Genomic DNA, 26,092 nt, shown 5'->3' on the forward strand with positions numbered 1-26,092 from the left:
AAATTTAGTCTTGAATAATACTTATTATATACTTTCTGAAAGCAGAGCCCCTGGAGAATATAATGGTGGTTGTTCAAATTTTTTATGTCACACAATATTAGCACAATGGTTTATCTAGTGCAAAATGTAAGAACAAAATACACTAAAGTAAATTTTGTGGCACACAAACACAATATATTACCCAATTTTTTCACAAAATATTAAAGATGAGCATGACCCAGGCAAGCCTAAAAATTGTTTGTTTTCCTATTCATTGTACAGCTTTGGAATAAAGCAGTTGAGGAAGCACAATGTCAGATAAGTTTGCATGGTGATTCTGTGTGTATAATCTTGAAGTAGTAGGGAAAAAAAGGTTCTAGAGTTGACTGTCTGTATTACGTAGAAGCTACAGGGAGCATACTTAATTTAATTCAGGGTCAAAACCTTTAAGTCTCATTGGCTATTTTGAATAGAGGAGTGGTTTGGCTAAAGTGTATTAGCAATGCATGGTTTGGATAATCGTTATCAATGAATCAGTTAGCATATGTGCAAAAAAATTAATTTGAGAAGAAATGTAGTGTCTAGTAATAAAATTACAGTACTAATGGTTCTTAGGCAACAGAAAACTTCTGATGATGAAGGTATACTACTGATTTATTTGTTCCAGAAACAATACACAAAAGTACCATATATTCTGTTGAACTTTTGGTGAATGTCTGTGATTTAGCACATGTATGATTTACTGTCAACATTGATGTTGAAGAATTTTGCTTTATACCTCAACCAAGAACCTTTCTTCTACAAACATCTGATGATTTATCAATCAAACTGCAACTAAAAACATAAGTATCAGTTTGTATTTTCATATATTTACCTATATATTAGGAACAGAAGTTTTAAATAACATATCGTTACATAGTTACATAGTAGATGAGTTTGAAAAAAGACACAAGTCCATCAAGTCCAACCTATGTGTGTGATTATATGTCAGTATTACATTGTATATCCCTGTATGTTCAGGTGCTTATCTAATAGTTTTTTGAAACTATCGATGCCCCCCGCTGAGACCACTGCCTGTGGAAGGGAATTCCACATCCTTGCCACTCTTACAGTAAAGAACCCTCTACGCAGATTAAGGTTAAACCTCTTTTCTTCTAATTTTAATGAGTGGCCACGTGTCTTGTTAAACTCCCTTCCGCAAAAAAGTTTTATCCCTATTGTGGGGTCACCTTACCAGTATGGTATTTGTAAATTGAAATCATATCCCCTCTCAAGCGACCCTTTATTAGTTTTGTTGCCCTTCTTTTTACTCGCTCCATTTCCAGTACATCCTTCCTGAGGACTGGTGCCCAGAACTGGACAGCATACTCCAGGTGCTGCCGGACCAGAATCTTGTAGAGTGGAAGAATTATCGCTTTATCCCTGGAGTTAATTCCTTTTTTAATGCATGCCAATATATAAGTTTGCTTTGTTAGCAGCAGCTTGGCATTGCATGCCATTGCTGAGCCTATCATCTACTAGGACCCCCAGGTCCTTTTCCGTCCTAGATTCCCCCCAAGGGGGATTGCATTCATATTTTTGTCACCTAAATGCATTATTTTACATTTTTCTACATTAAACCTCATTTGCCATGTAGTTTCCCACCCCATTAATTTGTTCAGATCTTTTTGCAAGGTTTCCACATCCTGCAGAGACATTATTGCCCTGCTTAGCTTAGTATAGTACAGAGATTGAACTGTTTAGCCCATTCTCCGGGTTGTTTATGAACAAATTAAATATGATTGGTCCCAGCACAGAACCCTGTGGGACCCCACTACCCACCCCTGACCATTCCAAGTATTTCCCATTTATCACCACCCTCTGAACTCGCCCTTGTAGCCAGTTTTCAATCCATGTACTCATCCTATTGTCCATGCCAACGGACCTTATTTTGTACAGTAAACGTTTATGGGGAACTGTGTCAAATGCTTTTGCAAAATCCAGACGCACCACGTCTATGGGCCTTTCTTTTATCTAGATGGCAACTCACCTCCTCATATAAGGTTAATAGATTGGTTTGGCAACATCCCCAATACTTTACATTTGCTGCTCCTCTAGACATACAGATTTGTCAAATGATTGCTCTTAGTGATATGGAAAATGTAACTGCAATGCAACAATGTTTCCTCATTTTCTATTGTCAAAGTCCTCTCAAAGAAATGTCGTCTGCTCTCTTGATATTCCAGCTTGAATCTTTTGTTCACGTCAGGGAAAAGCATTGAAGTCTGACGTTATATTTTATTACATTCTAAAAAGTGCCATAGAAGTACATCTCTGAAAGGTTAAAATTGCATGTGGTGATATCTAATTGCTTGTTACTTTTGTTCCACAGAAAAATACAGAAAAGGAAAAGCAGGGTCCCATTTTGAGGCAGCAAGGAGACGGAGTCGGGCTGTTCTTTATCACATCTCTGGTCACCTACAAAGGAGAGAAAAGGGCAAATTAAAGCTTAATAAAGTAAGAATGCCATATGTGTGTATGTGTGGCATGAAATTATAAAGTGGTCACTAATGTGTTATAATGCCAAGACTATATATAATCTATATGAAACATGTGTACACAAACCAAGATCTTTAAATGTATATATTTACTATACTACTAATAGTCTTATTTTTCACCAATATTTGCCCTAATGCCTGTGATTATTAATAACACATTTCTTTATCCACTGGGTGCTAATGGTATTGTTAATATTCTATCTACAAAAGTTTTAAATAGTGTGTGTTTTTATCTTTATGCATGTGTATTTTGTTGAAAAGCGCTTGTGTTAGCTCTATAAAAATAAAGAACCCAACATGTACCGCAGGCTGCATAGAAATATAAGTAATACTATTACAATTAAGAACACCAGATAATTACTACAAACATATTTATATTGAATATTAAAAAATTCAATCAAAGATGTTTAATATAAAACTGAATGTTTTGTTTCAGTCATTGCTTGCCATTGAATTTTAATAATGATAAATAATAACTAGGTAAAAAAAAGTCTGCATGGGTGAAGAAACATCATGCGGTTCCTGTTACTATAAAGGTGACCACACATGTATCAATATAATCATTCAATCAATCCTTTAACGTAAATAAACCAACGACACTCGACTTTAGTGAGCTCTTGATGAAATGAGTTGTCTATGGCAGAATTTTGTCAGTCACTGTTGAGGAAATGCATAAATCATTTATTACAGGCATTTATATAGCACTGATAATTTATGCAGCACTTTACATTTACATCAGTCCCTGCCTTTAAGGACTAAGGTCTCCATCTCACATGCATGCGCACAAATACAAAAGCCAGTTTAGGCAGGAAACAAATCACCTACCAGCAAGTCTTTGACGTATGGAAAAAATGGGGTGCCCAGACGAAATGCGTGCATGCACAGGATGAACATGCAAACTCCATGTAGATATAGCATCCTGGCCAAGACTCACACAAGGCAAGAATACTAACCACTAACTCACTGTGCTTCATGAGTATCTAAGAATCATAATATAGAATTTATAAATTTATATTTTCTGTTGTAAAGTGCATTTGTACTTGTACACATGTGATTTGTACTTGATCTAGGTACAATCACCTATAAAATATTGTACAATGTCACACACAATACCATGTATACCATATATAACCACTAGGGATGAGCTTCGACTCGAACATCGACTGTTCGCAAGTTCGCCGAACAGCGAACAATTTGGGGTGTTCGGGGCAAATTCGAATGCCGCGGAACACCCTTTAAAAGTCTATGGGAGAAATCAAAAGTGCTAATTTTAAAGGCTTATATGCATGGTATTGTCATAAAAAGTGTTTGGGGACCTGGGTCCTGCCCCAGGGGACATGGATCAATGCAAAAAAAAGTTTTAAAAACGGCAGCAGTGATTTTAGTAATGCTTAAAGTGAAAACAATAAAAGTGTAATATCCCTTTAAATCTCGTAGCTGGGGGTGTCTATAGTATGCCTGTAAAGGGGCGCATTTCCTGTGTTTAGAACAGTCTGACAGCAAAATGACATTTCAAAGGAGAAAAAGTCATTTAAAACTACTCGCGGCTATTAATGCATTGCTGGTCCGACAATACACATAGAAGTTCATTGATAAAAACAGCATGGGAATTCCCCACAGGGGAACCCCGAACCAAAATTTTAAAAAAAAATGACGTGGGGGTCCCCCTAAATTCCATATCAGGCCCTTCGGGTCTGGTATGGATATTAAGGGGAACCCCACACCAAAATTTAAAAAAAAAAACGGCGTGGGGTCCCCCCAAAAATCCATACCAGACCCTTATCTGAGCACGCAACCTGGCAGGCCGCAGGAAAAGAGGGGGGATGAGAGAGCGCCCTCCTCCTGAACCGTACCAGGCCACATGCCCTCAACATTGGGAGGGTGCTTTTGGGTAGCCCCCAAAACACCTTGTACCCATGTTGATGAGGACAAGGGCCTCATCCCCACAACCCTGGCCGGTGGTTGTGGGGGTCTGCGGGTGGGGAGCTTATCGGAATCTGGAAGCCCCCTTTAACAAGGGGACACCCAGATCCTGGCCCCCCCTGTGTGAAATGGTAAGGGGGTACAAAAGTACCCCTACCATTTCACTAAAAAACTGTCAAGAATGTTAAAAATGACAAGAGACAGTTTTTGACAATTCCTTTATTTAAATGCTTCTTCTTTCTTCTATCTTCCTTCATCTTCTTCTTCTTCTGGTTCTTCTGGTTCTTCTGGTTCTTCCTCCGGTGTTCTCGTCCAGCATCTCCTCCGCGGCGTCTTCTTCCCTTCTTCTCCTCGGGCAGCTGCGCATCCATGGCATGAAGGGAGGCTCCCGCTCTTCTCTTCATCTTCTTCTCTTCTTCATCTTCTTCTCTTTTTCATCTTCTTCTCTTCTTCATCTTCTTCTCTTCTTCATCTTCTTCTCTGGGCCGCTCCACATCCATGCTGGCATGGAGGGAGGCTCCCGCTGTGTGACGCTTCTCCTCTTCTGACGGTTCTTAAATAACGGGGGGCGGGGCCACCCGGTGACCCCGCCCCCCTCTGACGCACGGGACATGACAGGACTTCCCTGTGGCATTCCCCGTGACGTCACAGGGAAGTCCCGTCAAGTCACCGTGCGTCAGAGGGGGGCGGGGTCACCAGGTGGCCCCACCAACCCACTATTTAAGAACCGTCAGAAGATTAGAAGCGTCACACAGCGGGAGCCTCCCTCCATGCCATGGATGCGGAGGGGCCCAGAGAAGAAGATGAAGAAGAGAAGAAGATGAAGAAGAGAAGAAGATGAAGAAGAGAGGAAGATGAAGAGAAGAGCGGGAGCCTCCCTCCATGCCATGGATGCGGAGCGGCCCGAGGAGAAGAAGGGAAGAAGATGCCGCGGAGGAGATGCTGGACGATAACACCAGAGGAAGAACCAGAAGAACCAGAAGAAGATGAAGGAAGATAGAAGAAAGAAAAAGCATTTTAATAAAGGAATTGTCAAAAACTGTCTCTTGTCAATTTTAACATTTTTGACAGTTTTTTTAGTGAAATGGTAGGGGTACTTTTGTAACCCCTTACCATTTCACACAGGGGGGGCCGGGATCTCGGGGTCCCCTTGTTAAAGGGGGCTTCCAGATTCTGATAAGCCCCCCGCCCACAGACCCCCACAACCACCGGCCAGGGTTGTGGGGATGAGGCCCTTGTCCTCATCAACATGGGGACAAGATGTTTTGGGGGGCTACCCCAAAGCACCCTTCCAATGTTGAGGGCATGTGGCCTGGTACGGTTCAGGAGGGGGGGCGCTCTCTCATCCCCCCTCTTTTCCTGCGGCCTGCCAGGTTGCGTGCTCGGATAAGGGTCTGGTATGGATTTTTGGGGGGACCCCATGCCGTTTTTTTTATAATTTTGGTGCGGGGTTCCCCTTAAAATCCATACCATTCCTGAAGGGTCCGGTATGGAATTTAGGGGGACCCCACGTCATTTTTTTTTTAAATTTTGGCCGGGGTTCCCCTTAATATCCATACCAGACCTGAAGGGCCTGGTATGGAATTTAGGGGGACCCCCACGTCATTTTTTTTTAAATTTTGGTTCAGGGTTCCCCTGTGGGGAATTCCCATGCCGTTTTTATCAATGAACTTCTATGTGTATTGTCGGACCGGCAATGTATTAATAGCCGCGAGTAGTTTTAAATGACTTTTTTTCCTTTGAAATGTCATTTTGCTGTCAGACTGTTCTAAACACGGGAAACATGCGCCCCTTTACAGGCATACTATAGACACCCCCCAGGTACAAAATTTAAAGGGATATTGCATTTTTATTGTTTCACTTTAAGCATTATTAAAATCACTGCTCTCAAAAAAATGGCCGTTTTTAAAACTTTTTTTTGCGTTGATCCATGTCCCCTGGGGCAGGACCCAGGTCCCCAAACACTTTTTATGACAATAACTTGCATATAAGCCTTTAAAATTAGCACTTTTGATTATTCATGTTTGTGTCCCATAGATTTTAATGGTGTTCGCGTGTTCAAACTAACTTTTTTCCTGTTCGCATGTTCTGGTGTGAACCGAACAGGGGGGTGTTCGGCTCATCCCTAATAACCACCATAAGGGTTTGTACAGATGGATGTTTAACATATAGTCACATAAATCCCACTGCTATTCTTTCCAAGATTTCTACTCTGCGCTACCATTCAGCAGGTAGCATACATAGGGCAGCCAATACACTTGTTGCAACAGCATCAAGTCCTGAATTATGTTTTTAAAGTGGCAATGCAGAGTTAAGCAAAGCACTCATGTGCATTGTAATATATTACAGTTTAAGTGCACTTTCCTGTTAGATATACAACATACTTTACTCAGTTGACTTGATGCAAGTCCAACACCAGACAAAACATTGCAATTCAATTAAGACTAAATTTAGAGTGAGAAAGAGTTAGAACCTAGGTAGGATTTTTTATTGCCATCTTTATTCCCATTGGCGTAGATGGAAATCTCTCAAATGGGGATACAGACAAAAACAAAATACATTTTTGTTGATTTAAGAGGGCTTAGATCTGCTTCTGCTGTCTGTGCATTCCTCTCTCTGGTGACAGCCCAATCCGCCTTTTCTTTGTTAGTCCATCACAGGGATAGAAGAGAAAATCTCCTATTGGGGTTACAGGAAGCCATAAAAACCTAACATACATTCTGACTTTCCATATTCCATCCAAAACTAGTTGTGAAAAATGACTAAGGTTTAAAGTGATATAGGGTATATCAAAGTGCAGCAATTATTGTTATTATTTTTATTTCTATACAGGATTTATACAGCGCCAACAGTTTACGCAGTTTTATGCTTTACAATATAAAAGGCAGTACAGTTACAATACAATAAAATACAAGAGGGTTAAGAGGGCCCTGCTCAGATTTAGCAATCCTTAAATAGGATAGCTCAGATATAAATGTTATTAAATGATAAATTAGGTTAAAATAAAAAATACAGCAAACACTGAATATAAAATATATTTTTATTCCATGGAAAAGAAATAATGATTTATTTTGTAAAAGTTAAGTGATGTTAGGCAGGGAATGAGTAGCGTCTGAGCCACATTAGTAGTTTAAACCATATCTAAACTCCCAAAACAAAAATGTAATATAATGCAGCTTACTAATCCTTAGATGTGATGGCCGCATTTTGTTTTAACATTTTCACCATGTAAAGAAAATACCTGCTGATCTGATGCAGGGTCCTTTTCACTCCCTATGAGCAGAATAGAAAACATAAACATCCTTTTATTTCTTGTGTAAACGATGATCCCATCGATTCTCCATGTGATAGAGATGAACAAAGACAGACAGACAGTATATAAAGTCCAGTTTTTTAATTTGCAGAATCACCAGGTGAAACAGATAAAGCCTTACAAAAAAAAAAAACACCGCAGCCACCACATCTATGAACTGTAAGCTGCAATATATACTACATTTTGTTTTTGGATTTGGATATGCTTTAACACTTGTTTCTGGAAAGAAATGGCTTTGTTAGGAGAGATGAAAAATGGTAGAGGGAGGAAAAATAATCTTTAAGACCCCTTTCCCACTGGGGCTGTGGCCACATTCACGGTAAAATATCACTCATTTTAGCACCAATTTACCACTGTTTAAGTGGCACTTTTGCACTGTTCTTAGGCCCCTAGCGGGCTGCTTTTAACCCCAAGGAAGGGGTTCAAAACACCATAGTTGTGGCACTTCCAAAGCACCGTTCAGGCGCTTCGGAAGCGCTGCCCATTCATCGCAATGGGCAGGGGTGTTTTGGGAGTGCTGTATACAGCACTCCCAAACAAACCCAAAGATGCTTCTTGCAAGACTTTTCCAAACGTCTCGCAAGCGCACCACCCGGGGTGTGAATGCACCCATTGCAAAGAATGGAAGGCAGTTTTCGGGCGCTTTTATAGCGCTAAAACGCCTGAAAACTGCCTCAGTGTGAAAGGGGTCTAAAATATTCTACTGTAGGCCCAAACTTCAATGAAAAGTTGGGACAATATTCCATTGGAAAACCAATACTTTGAAAATAGTATACAGTGCCTTGAAATTTTACACTTTTTGTCATGTTACAACCAAAAACGTAAATGTATTTTATTGAGATTTTATGTGGTAGACCAATACAAAGTGGCAAACTTCAATGAAAAGTCTGGACAATATTCCATTGGAAAACCAATACTTTGAAAATAGTATACAGTGCCTTGAAATTTTCCACTTTTTGTCATGTTACAACCAAAAACGTAAATGTATTTTATTGAGATTTTATGTGATAGACCAACACAAAGTGGCACATAATTGTGAAGTGGAAGGAAAATGATAAATGGTTTTCCAAATTTTTTACAAATAAATATGTGAAAAGTGTGGCGTGCATTTGTATTCAGCCCCCTTTACACTGATACCCCTAACTAAAATCTAGTGGAACCAATTGCCTTCAGAAGTCAATTAATAAATACAGTCCATATGTGTGTAATTTAATCTCAGTATAAATACAGCTGTTCTGTGAAGCCCTCATAGGTTTGTTAGAGAGCCTTAGTGAACAATCATGAAGACCAAGGTACACACCAGACAGGTCAGGCATAAAGTTGTGGAGAAGGTTAAAGAAGGGTTAGGTTATAAAAAAATATCCCAAGCTTTGAACATCTCATGGAGCACTGTTCAATCCATCATCTGAAAATGGAAAGAGTATGGCACAACTGCAAACCTACCAAGACATGGCCTTCCACCTAAACTGATGGGCAAGGAAAGCATTAATCAGAGAAGCAGCCAAGAGGCCCATGGTAACTCTGGAAGAGCTGCAGAGATCCACAGCTCAGGTGGGAGAATCTGTCCACAGGACAACTATTAGTTGTGCACTCCACAAATCCAGCCTTTATGGAAGAGTAGCAAGAAGAAAGCCATTGTTGAAAGAAAGCCATAAGAGTTCCCATTTGCAATTTGCGAGAAGCCATGTGGGGACCCAGCAAACATGTGGAAGAAGGTGCTCTGGTCAGACCAAAATTTAACTTTTTGACCTATAAAAAAATAAACGTGTGGCGGAAAATTAACACTGCATATCACCCTGAACACACCATCCCCACCATAAAACATGGTGGTGGCAGCATCATGTTGAGGGAATGCTTTTCTTCAGCAGGGGCAGGGAAGCTGGTCAGAGTTGATGGAAAGATGGATGGAGCCAAAAATAGGGCAATCTTAGAAGAAAACCTGTTAAAGTCTGCAAAAGACTTGAGACTGGTGTAGAGGCCCCCCTTCCAGCAGGACAACGACCCTAAACATACAGCCAAAGCTACAATGGAATGGTTTAAATCAAAGCATATTCATGTGTTAGAATGGCCCAGTCAATGTCCACACCTAAATCCAATTGAGAATCTGTGGCAAGACTTGCAAATTGCTGTTTACAAATGTTCTCCATCCAATCTGACAGAGCTTGAGCTATTTTGCAAAGAATAATGGGCAAAAATGTCACTCTCTGGATGTGCAAAGCTGGTAGAGACATACCTAAACTTGTAGCTGTAATTGCAGCAAAAGGTTGTTCTACAAAGTATTGACTCAGGGGGCTGAATACAAATGCACGCCACACTTTTCACATATTTATTTCCGAAACATTTTCAAAACCATTTATCATTTTCCTTCTACTTCACAATTATGTGCCACTTTGTATCACATAAAATCTCAATAAGATACATTTACAATTTTGGTTGTAACATGAAAAAATGTGGGAAATTTCAAGAGGTAGGAATACTTTTTCAAGGCACTGTACATACTTGGTTATATACATGCGCAAATTCAATAATGTGCCCAAAACGTATTGAAGTACAGCATATTTTAAAAGGGACTGGTCCTTGTTGAGCTATGTAACTACAAGATATTTAATAAAATGTAATTTTCTTTGTTTTACAGAACGTTTTTGTAGATAAACCAGCAATTCCTGAATATAAGGTTTCAGATGCAAAAAAAACAAAGTTTGTCATTTTACATTTTAGTACCTTCAAAGCAGCCTGGGACTGGCTAATATTATTAGCAACGTTTTATGTTGCTGTTACTGTACCTTACAATGTATCCTTTGTGGACAATGATGACCTATCATCAACAAGAAGCACAACTGTTAGTGATATTTCCGTGGAAATCCTTTTTATTATAGGTAAGGTTGCTCCTGTATGGTCATCTGTTTTCTAACACAATTTTTTGTGTATATATAATGTGATATGCAAATTGAAATTTTTCCTGTAGTATAAAAAAATGGTTTTCCAACATTCCTAAAATTCGTTCATGCACTCTAAATCCAGCATTCCAAAATGCATTTAGCACTTAAAAACATTTAAAAGAGAAGTAGGACCAAAGCTCTTTTGGCCCTACTTCTCCTAGAGATCACAGGAGTGCACTCCTGTAACATGTATTCACCCTGCTGTTGGCTGATGTCACTCACCCAGTCCAGACTCTGAAGAGATCTCCACTTTAATGTCAGGATCCACCCAGATACCTGGACCAACAACTGGCTCAGCCTCTTGGCGCGCCCATGAGAGCCTGAGCCAGCCACTCTCAACCCTCCACAACCCAGTGCTCCAGTGAGCACTGAAGGGGCAGAGCACAGAACCAGTGAATTACGGTCACCAGCTCTCTGCTGACTAAAGATCGAGAATGAAGCAATCAGCAGTTTTTGATCACTCAGTTCTTGGTGTACAGGCAGCGGGGGACAGATGCCCTCTATGTGAATATAGTGTATATGTTTTTTTTTTTCTTTTATTAATCCCTACCTTCCCTTTTAAATGATTTTATTGGTAGGACATTTAGGTTTGTTGAAATCTCATCTCTTGCTTCAGTGGAATGCCATACACAATTGATTTATATTATGAAAAAAAAAAAATAAATGACAGTTCACTTACAGTGGCATCAGAGGTTGCAGCCTACATCAATAAGTGTGGAGGAGAGTTAGAGGCTCTGTCAACTTCCTATTAATATCTGCTTCCCCACTGAAGTGAATTACCTTAATTTCCTGTTGTGTCACCCGAGCTCCATTATACCAATCTTGCCTTATATGATAGAGATACTTTAAAGCATATTTAAAAACAAAAATACAATATGTTGGAGATCATTAGTCTTCAGATGGGGTGGATGCATTACTTTTTGGGTTTTTTACTTTTATTTTTACATTCTGATCCTGCAAATAAAACATTTCATGTCCTACTCATTTTCCATTTTTATATTGAAAGAGTCATGGTAGTCATAAAGGCTGCACATCAAATGGGTCTAATTTTTTTTAACTGCTTCCCAACCAACCACCGCAGTTATACTGCGGCAGGTTGGCTCCCCTGCGCGAGCCTTCGTAGCTATACGTCGGCTCGTGGAGTCGGGATAGCAGGCGTGCGCACCCGCTGCACAGCGGGGGTGCTGATGCTGGTGGACGATGGTGGCGATGACCGCCGGCAATGAGCTATCATGACCAGGAGAAACAGAACAGGGACAAGTGTGTGTAAACACACACTTCCCTGGTCTGTTCTTACAGGAGTGACAGATCGTGTGTTCCTATTAGCTAGGAACCACGATCCGTCACTTCCTCTAGTCAGTCCCCTCCCCCTTCAGTTAGAATCACCTCCCAGGGAACACAGTTAACCCCTAGATCTCCCCCTAGTGTTAACCCCTTCACTGTCAGTGACATTTTTACAGTAATCAATGCATTTTTATAGCATTGATTGCTGTATTAATGCCAATGGTCCCAAAAATGTGTCAATATTGTCTGATGTGTCCGCCATAATGTCGCATGTTGTCATGATAAAAATTGCAGATCACCGCCATTACTAAAAAAAAAAAATAAAATAATAAAAATGCTATAAATCTATCCCCTCTTTTGTAGATACTATAACTTTTGCGCAAACCAATAAATGTACGCTTATTGTGATTTTTTTTACCAAAAATATGTAGAAGAATACATATCTGCCTAAACTGAGAAAAAAATTAGCTTTTTTTAAAAAAATGGGGATATTTATTTTAACAAAATGTACAGAATAATGTGTTTTTCTTTTTCAAAATTGTTGCTCTTTTTTTGTTTATATCGCAAAAAATAAAAACCGCAGAGGTGATCAAATACCACCAAAAGAAAGCTCTATTAGTGGGAAAAAAGGAAGTCAATTTTAATTGGGTGCAACGTCGCATGACTGCGCAATTGTCAGTTAAAGCGACGCAGTGCCGAATTGCAAAAAGTGCTCTGGTCAGGAAAGGAGTAAATTCTTCCGGGGCTGAAGTGGTTAAAGATGTTTATTTAAAACATTTCTACAATATGCCTAGAAAAAAACAAAAGGCCAAGGGAGCCAATGAGTCCAAACACTCAGAGAAATATACCCATTAATAACATAAAAGTATAGAGTACAGGAAAAAGAAGAGAAAAACAAAAAAAACACAAACAAATAAGTAGACTAGGTCATCCATACTACATTGAACACACTCACAATTGCTTCCTCCCTTCCTCGTTCGGTATCACAGTAGGGCCATGCAGTATTTTAGGTGCAGAAAGTATTAGGTGTTAGCGTCTAAAGTAAAATAAAAATAATTCTGCTATGCCCAAAAGAATAAGCAGCTAACACGGCCAATAGGATATGTGCATAAATCAGAAAACAAAATGAGTGTAGTGCTAATGTGAAAAAATAAAATGGCCTAAGAAGACCATTACATCTTCAAAAAGACAAACCCAAAAAAGGCAACAGAAAAATACATCCAACAAAATAAATGTCCACAGTGGGTATGTGACTCCTGTAGGTTAGTGACAGTCCTCAATACAAATGTGACTTCAGAGGTATATCAGTGTGCACGTGACATCTGTAATGGAAGAGACACCACCACCGAAAATAGGGAGGCTTACCGGAACATTTGAACCCAAAAGGATATACGTTCAATTAGGTCAAACAAGCTTGTATAATGAACGGCTAATGGATTTCCGTAGAGGCTGTAGAAAAATCCTGAGATGGTCTTTGAACCGGTATGTCCCTTGGGGGTGATGCCCACAGTAGAAGATGGTTATATCAAATGAGAAAAAACAAAGGAAGGCCACATAGTGTAACTCCGTATAAAATGTGTACCAATTTATTTAAAAAAGAGGAAATACACTCACATGGAAATGGATAAAACAGCACTGTGTAAGTAAAATGGCAGCAGTGGGGTCCTACCCGACACGTTTCGTCTCCTTGGACATCGTCTGGGGGGTCCCCCGACTGCAGCCAAAAAGGTTTATATAGATAGTGTGATCCCCTAATGGAGAATCAGCCCATAATCCAAACAGCATGTAAACAATGCCACTTCCGGCAATGACGCAAGAAGGCCGCTCGGCGTGCGTTCCACGCCTCATTTTGGGGCCCCTGTAATCATATGCCGGAAACGCATCCAATGGAATAAATATAGCAGCCACATATATCCCCATATTAGTGTCCGAAGTGCCTACAGTAAAATGAGTATTAAGAATACATATGGTGTACCTACCAAATGATAAAATGAAATAAATAAACAAAATAAATTCAATGGAAGTGACGTGACGGCTCAAGCTTGCGTGTCAATCGGCTGTAATGCGCCAGTGTGTTCGTCCTGAGGAAGTGACGTGATCACCTACAACCCAGTGGGAGGCATCTCTGAAGGCTGTACTGCGCCGATGCAAGGAGGGCGCTGTGCATCTAATCTCAGAAGGCCGTATTGCGCCGATGCAAAATGGCGTCATGCATTAGGTCAATGTTGGCAGACAGCATCTTAGAATCTGAGTGCCATAATAGTGCGTATATGGGGCACATTGACCCGTAAAGTGGAAATTAAAAGAAATTAATGTGAAGACAAAAAATAAGCATACAGTGAGCCTGAAATGGACAAAACAATAGGGGAAAAGTATACATAGTAAATATGTGGGCAAAAAAACACTGTGTGGATTGTATGAATTTAATGTGTAGTCTTATTAATGAGAAAAATGGTACAAAAAACTGTGGCTACAAAAACATGTCTGCAAAAAGGAGGGATAAAAATGATCATAAAAAATATTTGGAAAAATAATCGCATATGAAATAGACTCACCCGAAGTAATCATGTACAGACAACTACAACATACACATAGATATGAAAAAATCCACCATATAGTGGAAATATGTGGCTGAACAAATATATGACATAGTAAAAGGAATGGAATCCTGTATGATCAAAATAATAAATTGGAAACCTGTACATTCACCTGTGAGAATAATGCTGTGTAACGATCATATTCACATATGGAGAAATGTGAACAGAAATGAAAAAATCCATATATATGTGAAGGATAATGGGTAAACATAAAAATAAATAAAAGTAAAAGATCCAAAAATTATTTTGTAGAAGAAAGAAGAGAGAAAAATGTGTTAGATCTAGGCATCAAGCCCTATTGATAAAGGAATTGATGTCTAGATCAACGTTGATGCCAAACGGAAAAAGTTTTCAGAGCTCGTAGATCCAGAAGATCTCTAGACGAGAGACCCCTCTGGCCCTGGCACCACCTCTCCAGGGGGGAACATATCTGTCGATCACCACAAAGCGTGTCCCCTCAATTACACGGTTCTGGTGCAGTTTATAATGCCTGGGAACAGTGTGCTTGGTATCACTGCTCTTAATAAGAGCAATGTGTTCAGCCACTCTAACTGAGAAAGAGCGGATAGTACGACCCACGTATTGTTTCCCACAGTGACAAGTAATCAAGTACACAACATGGCTAGTAGTGCATGTACAAAACTGTTTGACCAAATACTGTTTGTGGGTACCGAGGACTAGGGATGAGCTTCGAGTTCGAGTCAAACTCATGTTCGACTCAAACATCGGCTGTTCGCAAGTTCGCCGAACAGCGAACAATTTGGGGTGTTCGCGGCAAATTCGAATTCCGCGCAACACCCTTTAAAAGTCTATGGGAGAAATCAAAAGTGCTAATTTTAAAGGCTTATATGCATGGTATTGTCATAAAAAGTGTTTGGGGACATGGATCCTGCCCCAGGGGACATGTATCAATGCAAAAAAAGTTTTAAAAACGGCTGTTTTTTCGGGAGCAGTGATTTTAATAATGCTTAAAGTGAAACAATAAAAGTGTAATATTCCTTTAAATTTCATAGCTGGGGGGTGTCTATAGTATGCCTGTAAAGGGGTGCATGTTTCCCGTGTTTAGAACAGTCTGACAGCAAAATGACAAAGGAAAAAAAGTCATTTAAAAACTACTCGTGGCTATTAATGCATTGCTGGTCCGACAATACACATAGAAGTTCATTGATAAAAACGGCATGGGAATTCCCCACAGGGGAACCCCGAACCAAAATAAAAAAAAAAATGACATGGGGGTCCCCCCTAAATTCCATACCAGGCCCTTCATGTCTGGTATGGATATTAAGGGGAACCCCAGCCAAAATTAAAAAAAAAAAAATGATGTGGGGGTCCCCCTAAATTCCATATCAGGACCTTCAGGTCTGCTATGGATATTAAGGGGAACCCCGGCCAAAATTTAAAAAAAAAATTATGTGGGGGTCCCCCTAAATTCCATACCAGGCCCTTCAGGTCTGGTATGGATATTAAGGGGAACCCCGCGCCAAAATTTTTTAAAAAACAGCGTGGAGTCCCCCCTAAAATCCATACCAGACCCTTATCCGAGCACACAACCTGGCAGACCGCAGGAAAAGAGGGGGAGATGAGAGAGCACCCCCCCGAACCGTACCAAGCCACATGCCCTCAACATTGGGAGGGTGCTTTTGGGTAGCCCCCCAAAACACCTTGTCCCCATGTTGATGAGGACAAGGCCCTCATCCCCACAACCCTGGCCGGTGGTTGTGGGGGTCTGCGGGCGGGGGGCTTATCGGAATCTGGAAGCCCCCTTTAACAAGGGGACCCCCAGATCCCGGCCCTCCCCCTGTGTGAAATGGTAAGGGGGTACTACCCCTACCATTTCACTAAAAAACTGTCAAAAATGTTAAAAATGACAAGAGACAGTTTTTGACAATTCCTTTATTTAAATGCTTCTTCTTTCTTCTTTCTTCTAGCTTCCTTCACCTTCTTCTTCTTCTGGCTCTTCTTGTTCTTCTGGTTCTTCCTCCGGTGTTCTCGTCCAGCATCTCCTCCGCGGCGTCTTCTTCCCTTCTTCTCCTCGGGCCGCTCTGCATCCATGGCATGGAGGGAGGCTCCCACTCTTCTCTTCATTTTCTTCTCTTCTTCATCTTCTTCTCTTCTTCATCTTCTTCTCCGGGCCGCTCCGCATCCATGCTGGCATGGAGGGAGGCTCCCACTGTGTGACGCTTCTCCTCTTCTGACGGTTCTTAAATAATGGGGGCGGGGCCGCCCGGTGACCCCGCCCCCTCTGACGCATGGGGACATGACGGGACTTCCCTGTGGCATTCCCCGTGATGCCACAGGGAAGTCCCGTCAAGTCACCGTGCGTCAGAGGGGGGCGGGGTCACCAGGTGGCCCCACCCCCATTATTTAAGAACCGTCAGAAGAGGAGAAGCGTCACAAAGCGGGAGCCTCCATCCATACCACCATGGATGCGGAGTGGCCCGGAGAAGAAGATGAAGAAGAGAAGAAGATGAAGAGAAGAGCGGGAGCCTCCCTCCATGCCATGGATGCGGAGCGGCCTGGGGAGAAGAAGGGAAGAAGACGCCGTGGAGGAGATGCTGGATGAGAACACCGGAGGAAGAACCAGAAGAGCCAGAAGAACCAGAAGAAGAAGAAGATGGAGGAAGAAACCGAAGGAAGATAGAAGATAGAAGAAAGAAGAAGCATTTAAATAAAGGAATTGTCAAAAACTGTCTCTTGTCATTTTTAACATTTTTGACAGTTTTTTAGTGAAATGATAGGGGTACTTTTGTACCCCCTTACCATTTCACACAGGGGGGGAGGACCGGTATCTGGGGGTCCCCTTGTTAAAGGGGGCTTCCAGATTCCGATAAGCCCCCTGCCCGCAGACCCCCACAACCACCGGCCAGGGTTGTGGGGATGAGGCCCTTGTCCTCATCAACATGGGGACAAGGTGTTTTGGGGGGCTACCCCAAAGCACCCTCCCAATGTTGAGGGCATGTGGCCTGGTACGAGTAAGATAGCTCCAAATACTATTAACCCCCCCAAATGCCAGCCTCTCTTTTCAAGATGGAGGGTTTCTACTCTTGCAGAAAGTGTACTGTTTGCCAGCACAACTTTGGGATAGGATGAAAAACCGTTTCTTTTACGTCCTCGGTTACCCACAAACAGTATTTGATCAAACAGTTTTGAATGTACTACTAGCCATGTTGTGTACTTGATTACTTGTCACTGTGGGAAACAATACGTGGGTCGTACTATCCGCTCTTTCTCAGTTAGAGTGGCTGAACACATTGCTCTTATTAAGAGAGGTGATACCAAACACACTGTTCCCAGGCATTATAAACTGCACCAGAACCGTGTAATTGAGGGGACACGCTTTGTGGTGATCGACAGATATGTTCCCCCCTGGAGAGGTGGTGCCAGGACCAGAGGGGTCTCTCGTCTAGAGACCTTCTGGATCTACGAGCTCTGAAAACTTTTTCCGTTTGGCATGAACGTTGATCTAGACATCAATTCCTTTATCAATAGGGCTTGATGCCTAGATCTAACACATTTTTCTCTCTTCTTTCTTCTACATAATAATTTTTGGATCTTTTACTTTTATTTATTTTTATGTTTACCCATTATCCTTCACATATATATGTATTTTTTCATTTCTGTTCACATTTCTCCATATGTGAATATGATCGTTACACAGCATTATTCTCACAGGTGAATGTACAGGTTTCCAATTTATTATTTCGATCGTACAGGATTCCATTCCTTTTACTATGTCACATATTTGTTCAGCCACGTATATCCACTATATGGTGGATTTTTTCTTATCTATGTGTATGTTGTAGTTGTCTGTACATGATTGCTTCGGGTGAGTCTATTTCATATGCGATCATTTTTCCAAATATTTTTTATGATCATTTTTATCCCTCCTTTTTGCAGACATGTTTTTGTAGGCACAGTTTTTTGTACCATTTTTCTCATTATTAAGACTACACATTAAATTCATACAATCCACACAGTGGTTTTTTTGGCCACATATTTACTATGCATACTTTTCCCCTATTGTTTTGTCCACTTCAGGCTCACTGCATGCTTATTTTTTGTCTTCACATTCATTTCTTTTAATTTCCACTTTACGGGTCAATGTGCCCCATACACACACTATTATGGCACTCAGATTCTAAGATGCTGTCTGCTGACATTGACCTAATGCATGACACCATTTTGCATCGGTGCATTACGGCCTTCTGAGATTAGACGCACAGCGCCATCTTGCATCGGCGCAGTACAGCCTTCGGAGACGCCTCCCACTGGGTTGTAGGTGATCATGTCACTTCCTCAGGATGAACACACCCGACACGCAAGCTTGAGCCGTCACGTCACTTCCGTTGAATTTATTTTGTTTATTTATTTCATTTTATCATTTGGTAGGTACACCTTATGCATTCTTAATACTCATTTTACTGTAGGCACTTTGGACACTAATATGGGGATATATGTGGCTTCTATATTTATTCCATTGGATGCGTTTCCAGCATATGATTACAGGGGCCCCAAAATGAGGCGTGGAATGCACGCCGAGCGGCCATCTTGCGTCATTGCCGGAAGTGGCATTGTTTACATGCTGTTTGCATTATGGGCTGATTCTCCATTAGGGGATCACACTATCTATATAAACCTTTTTGGCTGCAGTGGGGGGACGCCCCAGATGATGTCCAAGGAGACGAAATGTGTCGGGTTGGACACCACTGCTGCCATTTTACTTACACAGCACTGTTTTATCCATTTCCATCTGATTTCCTCTTTTTTAAATAAATTGGTAAACATTTTATACGGAGTTACACTATGTGGCCTTCCTTTGTTTTTTCTCATTTGATATAACTATTTTCTACTGTGGGCATCACCCCCGAGGGACATACCGGTTCACAGACCATCCCAGGATTTTTCTACAGCCTCTACGGAAATCCATCAGCCGTTCTTTATACAAGTTTGTTTGACCCAATTGAACGTATGTCCTTTTGGGTTCAAACGTTCCAGTAAGCCTCCCTATTTTCGGTGGTGGTTTTCCTTCCATTACAGATGTCACGTGCACACTGATATACCTATGAAGTCACATTTGTATTGAGGACTGTCACTAACCTACAGGAGTCACATACCCACTGTGGACTTTTATTTTGTTGGATGTATTTTTCTGTTGCCTATTTTGGGTTTGTGTTTTTGCAGATGTAATGATCTTCTTAGGCCATTTTATTTTTTCACATTAGCACTACACTCATTTTGTTTTCTGATTAGCGTCTAGAGTAGACAGGTCTGAATATAACATCATGGGGGAGTCTAGCCAGAGATTCCAAAGTTTTTGAAAGAGAGCTAAACAAAACATATCAACAAACAGCAGACATGTTTTTCACCGCTTTAAGAATTCCTACTATCTGGACAGAGATCTGTATAGGGTAGGGTCAGTATCCTGACCGTATCCCACTACCTACAGGCGTGGACTACTGCCAAGATTCACTGTGGCTACTGAGAGGCTTGGTTGCCTTCCTAAAGCCAAACACACCACAGTGTTTGTTCCAGCCTAGTAGTAATATTTTCCTAATAATTCAATTTCTCCACCAATACATAAAGCTCTCCCTTAATTCTCCTGCAGCATTGTTCACGTCGCCTCAATAAACTGACTCTACCCAACCAGATTCATCCAGTAGGAATTCTCAACAACAGCAAAAAACATGTCTGCTGTTTGTTGTTATGTTTTGTTTAGCTCCCTAAAGATAGAGGTAACTGTACATATCCTCTATGATTGCTATATCATGCTTCTGTACTAATCCTACATTGCCCTATAAGTTAGGTCACACACCTGGCAGTTCTCTGTGACTTCCATGTACTCCCCATTTTATGTGTTTTACATAGTTGTCTAATATGAGCTAAGTTTTAGGTCATGGTGGGTTTGGTGCATGGGTTTAGTGCATCGCTGCTTGTTCTAATTTATGAGTGTTTTCCAAGTAAGGCCAATCTTATGGTATAACTACACATCAGGCTGCCTTCCATTTTGTTGAGTATTACCTTCCTGGCCTGATAAAATATCAAACAAAATATGATACACTCATGTGTCATTTAAGTCATTTAAGACACCCAGGTGTTCTGGGACCAGGGAATTACAAATCCATTTCTAGAGCAGTATACAATGAAGAAGACTGAAATATTAGGAGAGGACCAAAAGATGTGATATAAAGTGGCCGAAGACAAACAGGTCTAACTTTAGTCATCTCCATCACATGCTGAATGAATGGGCCTAGTAGTTAATACAAGAAATTAGTTGTGGTATTTATGAATTAGGGTGCTTGTGTTCTTGTTTCAGTTCACTTGAATTGACAACGACACTGCATTTTTGAAAGGTCAATAGGTATATTCTATACTTGTTGAAAATTGGCTTTTCCTAAAAAAATTAAAACTAATGCACCTACCACAACTAACGTCTAATTCAATGCAATATATTACTTGTTTGTTTTATATATTCTTAAGGTTCATGTTTTCAGCTAAATTGAAAGTGTTATTTTCCAGTGGGGTACAGCGCTATATTCTGTATAAGTATTCAAAAGCACTTCCTCTATACACTAAACTACAGTGTAGTGAACACATCTCAAAGAAAGAATATTAATAACATACAATGTAAATGAGCGCTCCATTCTGCACACACCCAATTTTGATCAAAACCCACAGTGAAAGATAAAAAAACCTTTTAAGAAAATTGTTGTGACAACAAAACGTATCGAGGCGGAGCTAAACAGGGTGAACTCACCATGCAGGAGCCCCAGGGTACTCACATAAAGTGCAACAAGCTGTGGTTATACTTACTGAGAAAGCGCCTGCAGGACTTATTGTTTAAACTGGACTGACATCTTTGCTTATGGGCTGATTTATTACTTTGGAAGATGTAAGTGTATATGTTTGCAACAATAAATCGTTAATTTTAAAGGGTGCTTATGACAAGTGAGATTTCTTTCCTATGGTGGTAATTGACTATCCTGAGACTAAAAGCGGCAACCCACACAGGGAATGCCGAATTATTATCTAAAGCTGTTTGAGCGAGTATCCCTCTTTTGAGTAAGACAGGCAGGCATATAACATTTGTGAGTTCAGGTCCTGTGGCCTTGTGAAGGGAAGCACAGATGATAGGTGGCAACTTTTTCACTAATGGGTGATTAATTTGGATACAGTGTTTAGGGTCTGCATTCATTGTCGGCTGTACTGAAAAGTGACTGTTTTCATTGAATTGGTACTTTGTTTCATTTTTCACCGGGGGGGTTCTGCACACACTTGGGTATTTGTAGAACAGACAAATTTGTTATTGGAACACTAATTTGCAATGTATGTTGTTTTCAATTCACTTAAGACATGCCATACATCAGGGGTTGAAGGAAAGAAAATTGCTTGCTTCTCCAAATGTTGATGGGGGAATCTCTCCTGCTGTGCTATTGTATTGTGACAGTGGGAGGTTTCTGCCATCAGAAAACAATGATCACTGCCAGCAGCTATAGCTGCCGGCAGTTATCAAATGAAAAAAAAAGAAAGTCTGACAGGCTGTTTGTACTGAATGAGTTTGGTCATTCAATTGGTCTACGGCTGGCTTAAGTCAGTATTCTTTGTTTTTTTGTTCACTACACTGCAGTTTAATGTATAGACAGAATGTTTTTGAATATTTACTGTATATACAGTATAGTAGTGTACTTTATCAGAGTTTTTATTCCAACTCACTCCATTTTTGCACCTTTTTATGGGATTTTAAGTATAGCAGCTTGTTAGCATTTTGTCAAGTATCTGGTCGGAGGCCGAAGTGCTGAGAGGGCGTCCCTTGGGGCTAAGTGCAGAGCGCCCTCTGAAGGTGGTACAGGGAGTGCTATATTCAAAGAAGCAGGGGTTGCCAGCGGCGACAGGCTGAAGTGATGAAGATATGTCCGTTGGAAGGTGGCTGGCGAGCAGGGTGGCCTGCTGGGCAGGAGTCCCTCAGGAGTACCAGATGAGACTTTACAGCTGGGAGAGCCAGGAGCAGAGTCAGGAGCCAGGCCACAAGTCATACACAGAGGATCAGCCAGGGGTAAGCCAGGGTCATACATCATCAGCAGGCAGAAGCGGAGTCACTGGGACAAGCCAAGGGTCAAAGCCAGGGAATGGAGGAAACAGGGAATCCAATGATAGTGGGAACAAGAACTCATAAATACACAGGGAAGCTGAAGATCATCCAGCAGTTAATAGTTGCTGCTGCAGGTTTTAAATAGGCCACTGGGCGCCAGAGTCTATCATGTATTATGTGCACTTTGGCGTACGCGCATGCGCACTGGAGAATATAATTTCCTGACCGTTCTTGCCCATGTGCGCATGCGCATTAGCATTGGTGAATTTGCGTTTGTCAATCTGCGATTCTGCTGGCCATTGATAGATATGGCAGTTCTTCTGCGGATTGTTCTCTGACACATTTCAGGTGCAAAGTGGGTTTATTATGATATTCCAATGGAGTTTACAATACTAGCATATGTTATGCTGTTACAAAATAATAGAAGGGGATAGTGTGCTTATGTAACTTTATGTTTATCAGTACTATGCATGAGATTTATATTGATTACCTAGTTCCTTTTAATTAACTCAGCAAATGAGATTAGATATTGTATGCTCAGCAAGTGCTGACTAATGTGCAAATAAGTCAGGGAATCTGACATATCCTAGATTCTCAGACATTTTTGTCCAATGGTAGATATACAAAAAGGCACAGAAATTGGATCAAACTAGCTACCCAAAGAAAAATAAATAAAAAAGAACACAATTTTCTGCATGCACACATAGCATGTATTATGTTGTAATTCGAGCACCATCAGAAACTAAAATAAAATGTTCAAACCATATACAGTAGTTTATGATAATATAGTTGCGGTTTGAGCTTCTGCCAGTGGTGGATAGAATTACCAAAAGGCCCCCAGTTGAGACCAATTAAACTATTGGCTTACTAAAAACACCTAGTTATGATGTTTTGATTGACAGCTACATAGAAGTGAGCTGCTACTTCGTCTACATGACAATCAAAGGGGTCCCCACACCCATTTGCTCCATATCTAGTATACATAGGCATGAAACCAAAAAAGCTAAAAACTTGACTATGATTTCCACAACTCCACCTTCTATTTGGTATTGAAAATAAAAGTAAAACAACACTCCAAAGAACATAGATTCTTACACAGACCTACCAAAATGTTTATCCACATCAATCCAACAACAGAAAAATGATACAAAATAAATCAAAGCCAAGAAGAAAGTTAAGAAACATATTTGAATTGCCCCTAATGTATATATATATATATAAATGTTTTATGTTTTTCAGTTCAATCCCTTGTCTGCAAAATGTCACAATAAGTCATGTTCCCCTGTTGGGACAGGAGTCAAAATGTAGCACACAGGCCAAGGCTTATATACAATAAAGGAGTGTTTGTAGATCCTCAAATAGGACAGATGTATCTTTAAACATCTCTTGCACATTGCACATATACAGTACTGTATATATCTTGAAAGCTCAACTCCATATAATGTGAATGGAGGAATTAATCCTGTAATGGAACAATGTCAAATTATGCCTATCCCAAATGTATTTCCATATAGGGGATGCAAACCCATGTGATTACAGGTTTTCACACATGCATTGTGTCTAATGTAAAAAAAAAGAAAAAGACTACGGCGCTTCTGTAGCCCCCCAGAGATACACTAGGATTAGTGTAAGAGAAATGGAAAGTCTATAACATGGCCACTCAACAGGAAAGGGGCAGCTCCCCTGTACAAGGTCTTGAGTCAACCTAGTAAACATAAAGATTGAAAAGAGCAGAATGCATCTCCATTAAAGTGTAGACTATGCAAACCAGCAAATAGTATAAATATAATAATGCACTCACATGTAGTAGAGGAAGAGTCAGCATATCATCCATGGAGGACTTGTCATCACTGGCAGATATAGGCAGGCAGGCAGTTGGTGCTGTGCAGAGCTCAGTCGGGAAGCTGCTGTGTGGATGTGGAGAGAAGCGCTGTGGGTTGGGGAGTTGGAATGCAAGAAGCACGGTGTGTGCAGCAGCTTCCAGGTGTCCTTGACATGCTCGGCAGTCAGGTGGTGTGGTGCCAGGGAGCTGCTGGCAGATGCAGAGGGGAGCAATGTGAGGGGATGACAGCTGTGTGAGGGGAAGACAGCTGTTATATACATAGGGGGTCTCTTGGGCGGTCATGTCTATATATGATCAACGATGTCACTTAGGAGACCCAGCCCCCTTGTATATTACAGCTGTCATTCACACACTCTTTCATTCGTGGGGACTTCAATCATTTTTCTTTTTTGCTTGTGGTACCCCTTAAAAGCCATACCAGACTCAAAATGCTATTTTTTCTTTCATTCTTGCTGTAGAAAATTGCTAAATTGCCAAAATTGACATTTACAAAGAAAAAATTATACAGTTTAAGTTGCTAGCAAATGACATTTCTTTGCTAGTTTGTTTAACCACTTCAGGATTTACCGCCTTAATGACCAGGCTATTTTTTGCGATACAGCACTGCGTCGCTTTAACTGACAATTGCACGGTCATGCGACCTTGTACACAAACAAAGTTGATGTCCTTTTTTCCCAAAAATAAATAATTTATTCATCAGTTTGGGCCAATATGTATTCTTCTACATATGTTTGGTAAAAAAAAAAACACAATAAGCATATATTGATTGGTTTATGCAAAAGTTATAGCATTTAAAAAATAGGCATTTTTATTGTACATTTTATTTTTACTAGTAATGGCGGTGATCAGCGATTTTTAGTGGGACTCCGACATATACCTAATATTTTGAGGGACCTTTGGAGTGGCCAGTGTGTCATTTGCCAACAATTTAAAACCGTTTTTTTTTGTAAATTTCATTGCTTTAAAAAATCAAAACAAAACACTGCTCCATGCCAAACAACAAAAAAAAACCCTAGTGGTGGACAAATACGTAATACAAATACATACGTAATACAAATATGATTTATTAAGTTTGAACAATAAAAACACAGTAATAATGTAACACATACTATTCGGAATGCATATCAAGCATTTTGCATCGATGTACATACAATATTAAAAAATACTCTTTCACCCGACGCGTTTCAGAGTGTGTGTACCTCCTTTCTCAAGGGTGGATGTGAGTTAGAGACATTTCTATTCTAGAAAGATATATTGAAAAAACAGGTATAAGCATTGTAACACATATATAAGTACAATAATTCCTAACATGGTTTCTATATTTCTTATACGTACGTTCTTATAATGTACTGCTGACTTGGCATTCCGTATAACTCTAATTAAAAACAACAGCAACAAAGAGGTCTGTCTACCAGATAGATTCTTGGCTCCAAAAGGAAAACGACGGCTCTCAGTTTAAGTATTTTGAAGGACTATTTTGTATCCATACCCAAGTTGAAAACGGAGTTGTTCAAAAAAAACTTTTTCAACTAGTAATAGTGGATGAGGGAAAAGACCCTCTCTTAGCCCCTCACAAAAAAGATGATGAGGG

General features: G+C 40.5%; 1 protein-coding gene across 2 annotated transcripts in view; it reads left to right on the top strand.

Annotated features, from left to right (window-relative positions):
- KCNH8 (potassium voltage-gated channel subfamily H member 8) overlaps window positions 1–26,092 on the top strand; it is a 1,076,212-nt gene that overhangs the window by 632,301 nt on the left and 417,819 nt on the right. For both annotated transcript variants that reach the window (XM_073630214.1, XM_073630215.1), the window contains exons 4-5: window positions 2,351–2,475; window positions 10,388–10,628. In XM_073630214.1, the coding sequence (XP_073486315.1) occupies window positions 2,351–2,475; window positions 10,388–10,628 (366 nt within the window). The remainder of the gene's footprint in view (window positions 1–2,350; window positions 2,476–10,387; window positions 10,629–26,092) is intronic.

This window comes from Aquarana catesbeiana, linkage group LG05 (assembly GCF_042186555.1).
Source record: "Aquarana catesbeiana isolate 2022-GZ linkage group LG05, ASM4218655v1, whole genome shotgun sequence".
Taxonomy (NCBI): Eukaryota; Metazoa; Chordata; class Amphibia; order Anura; family Ranidae; genus Aquarana; species Aquarana catesbeiana.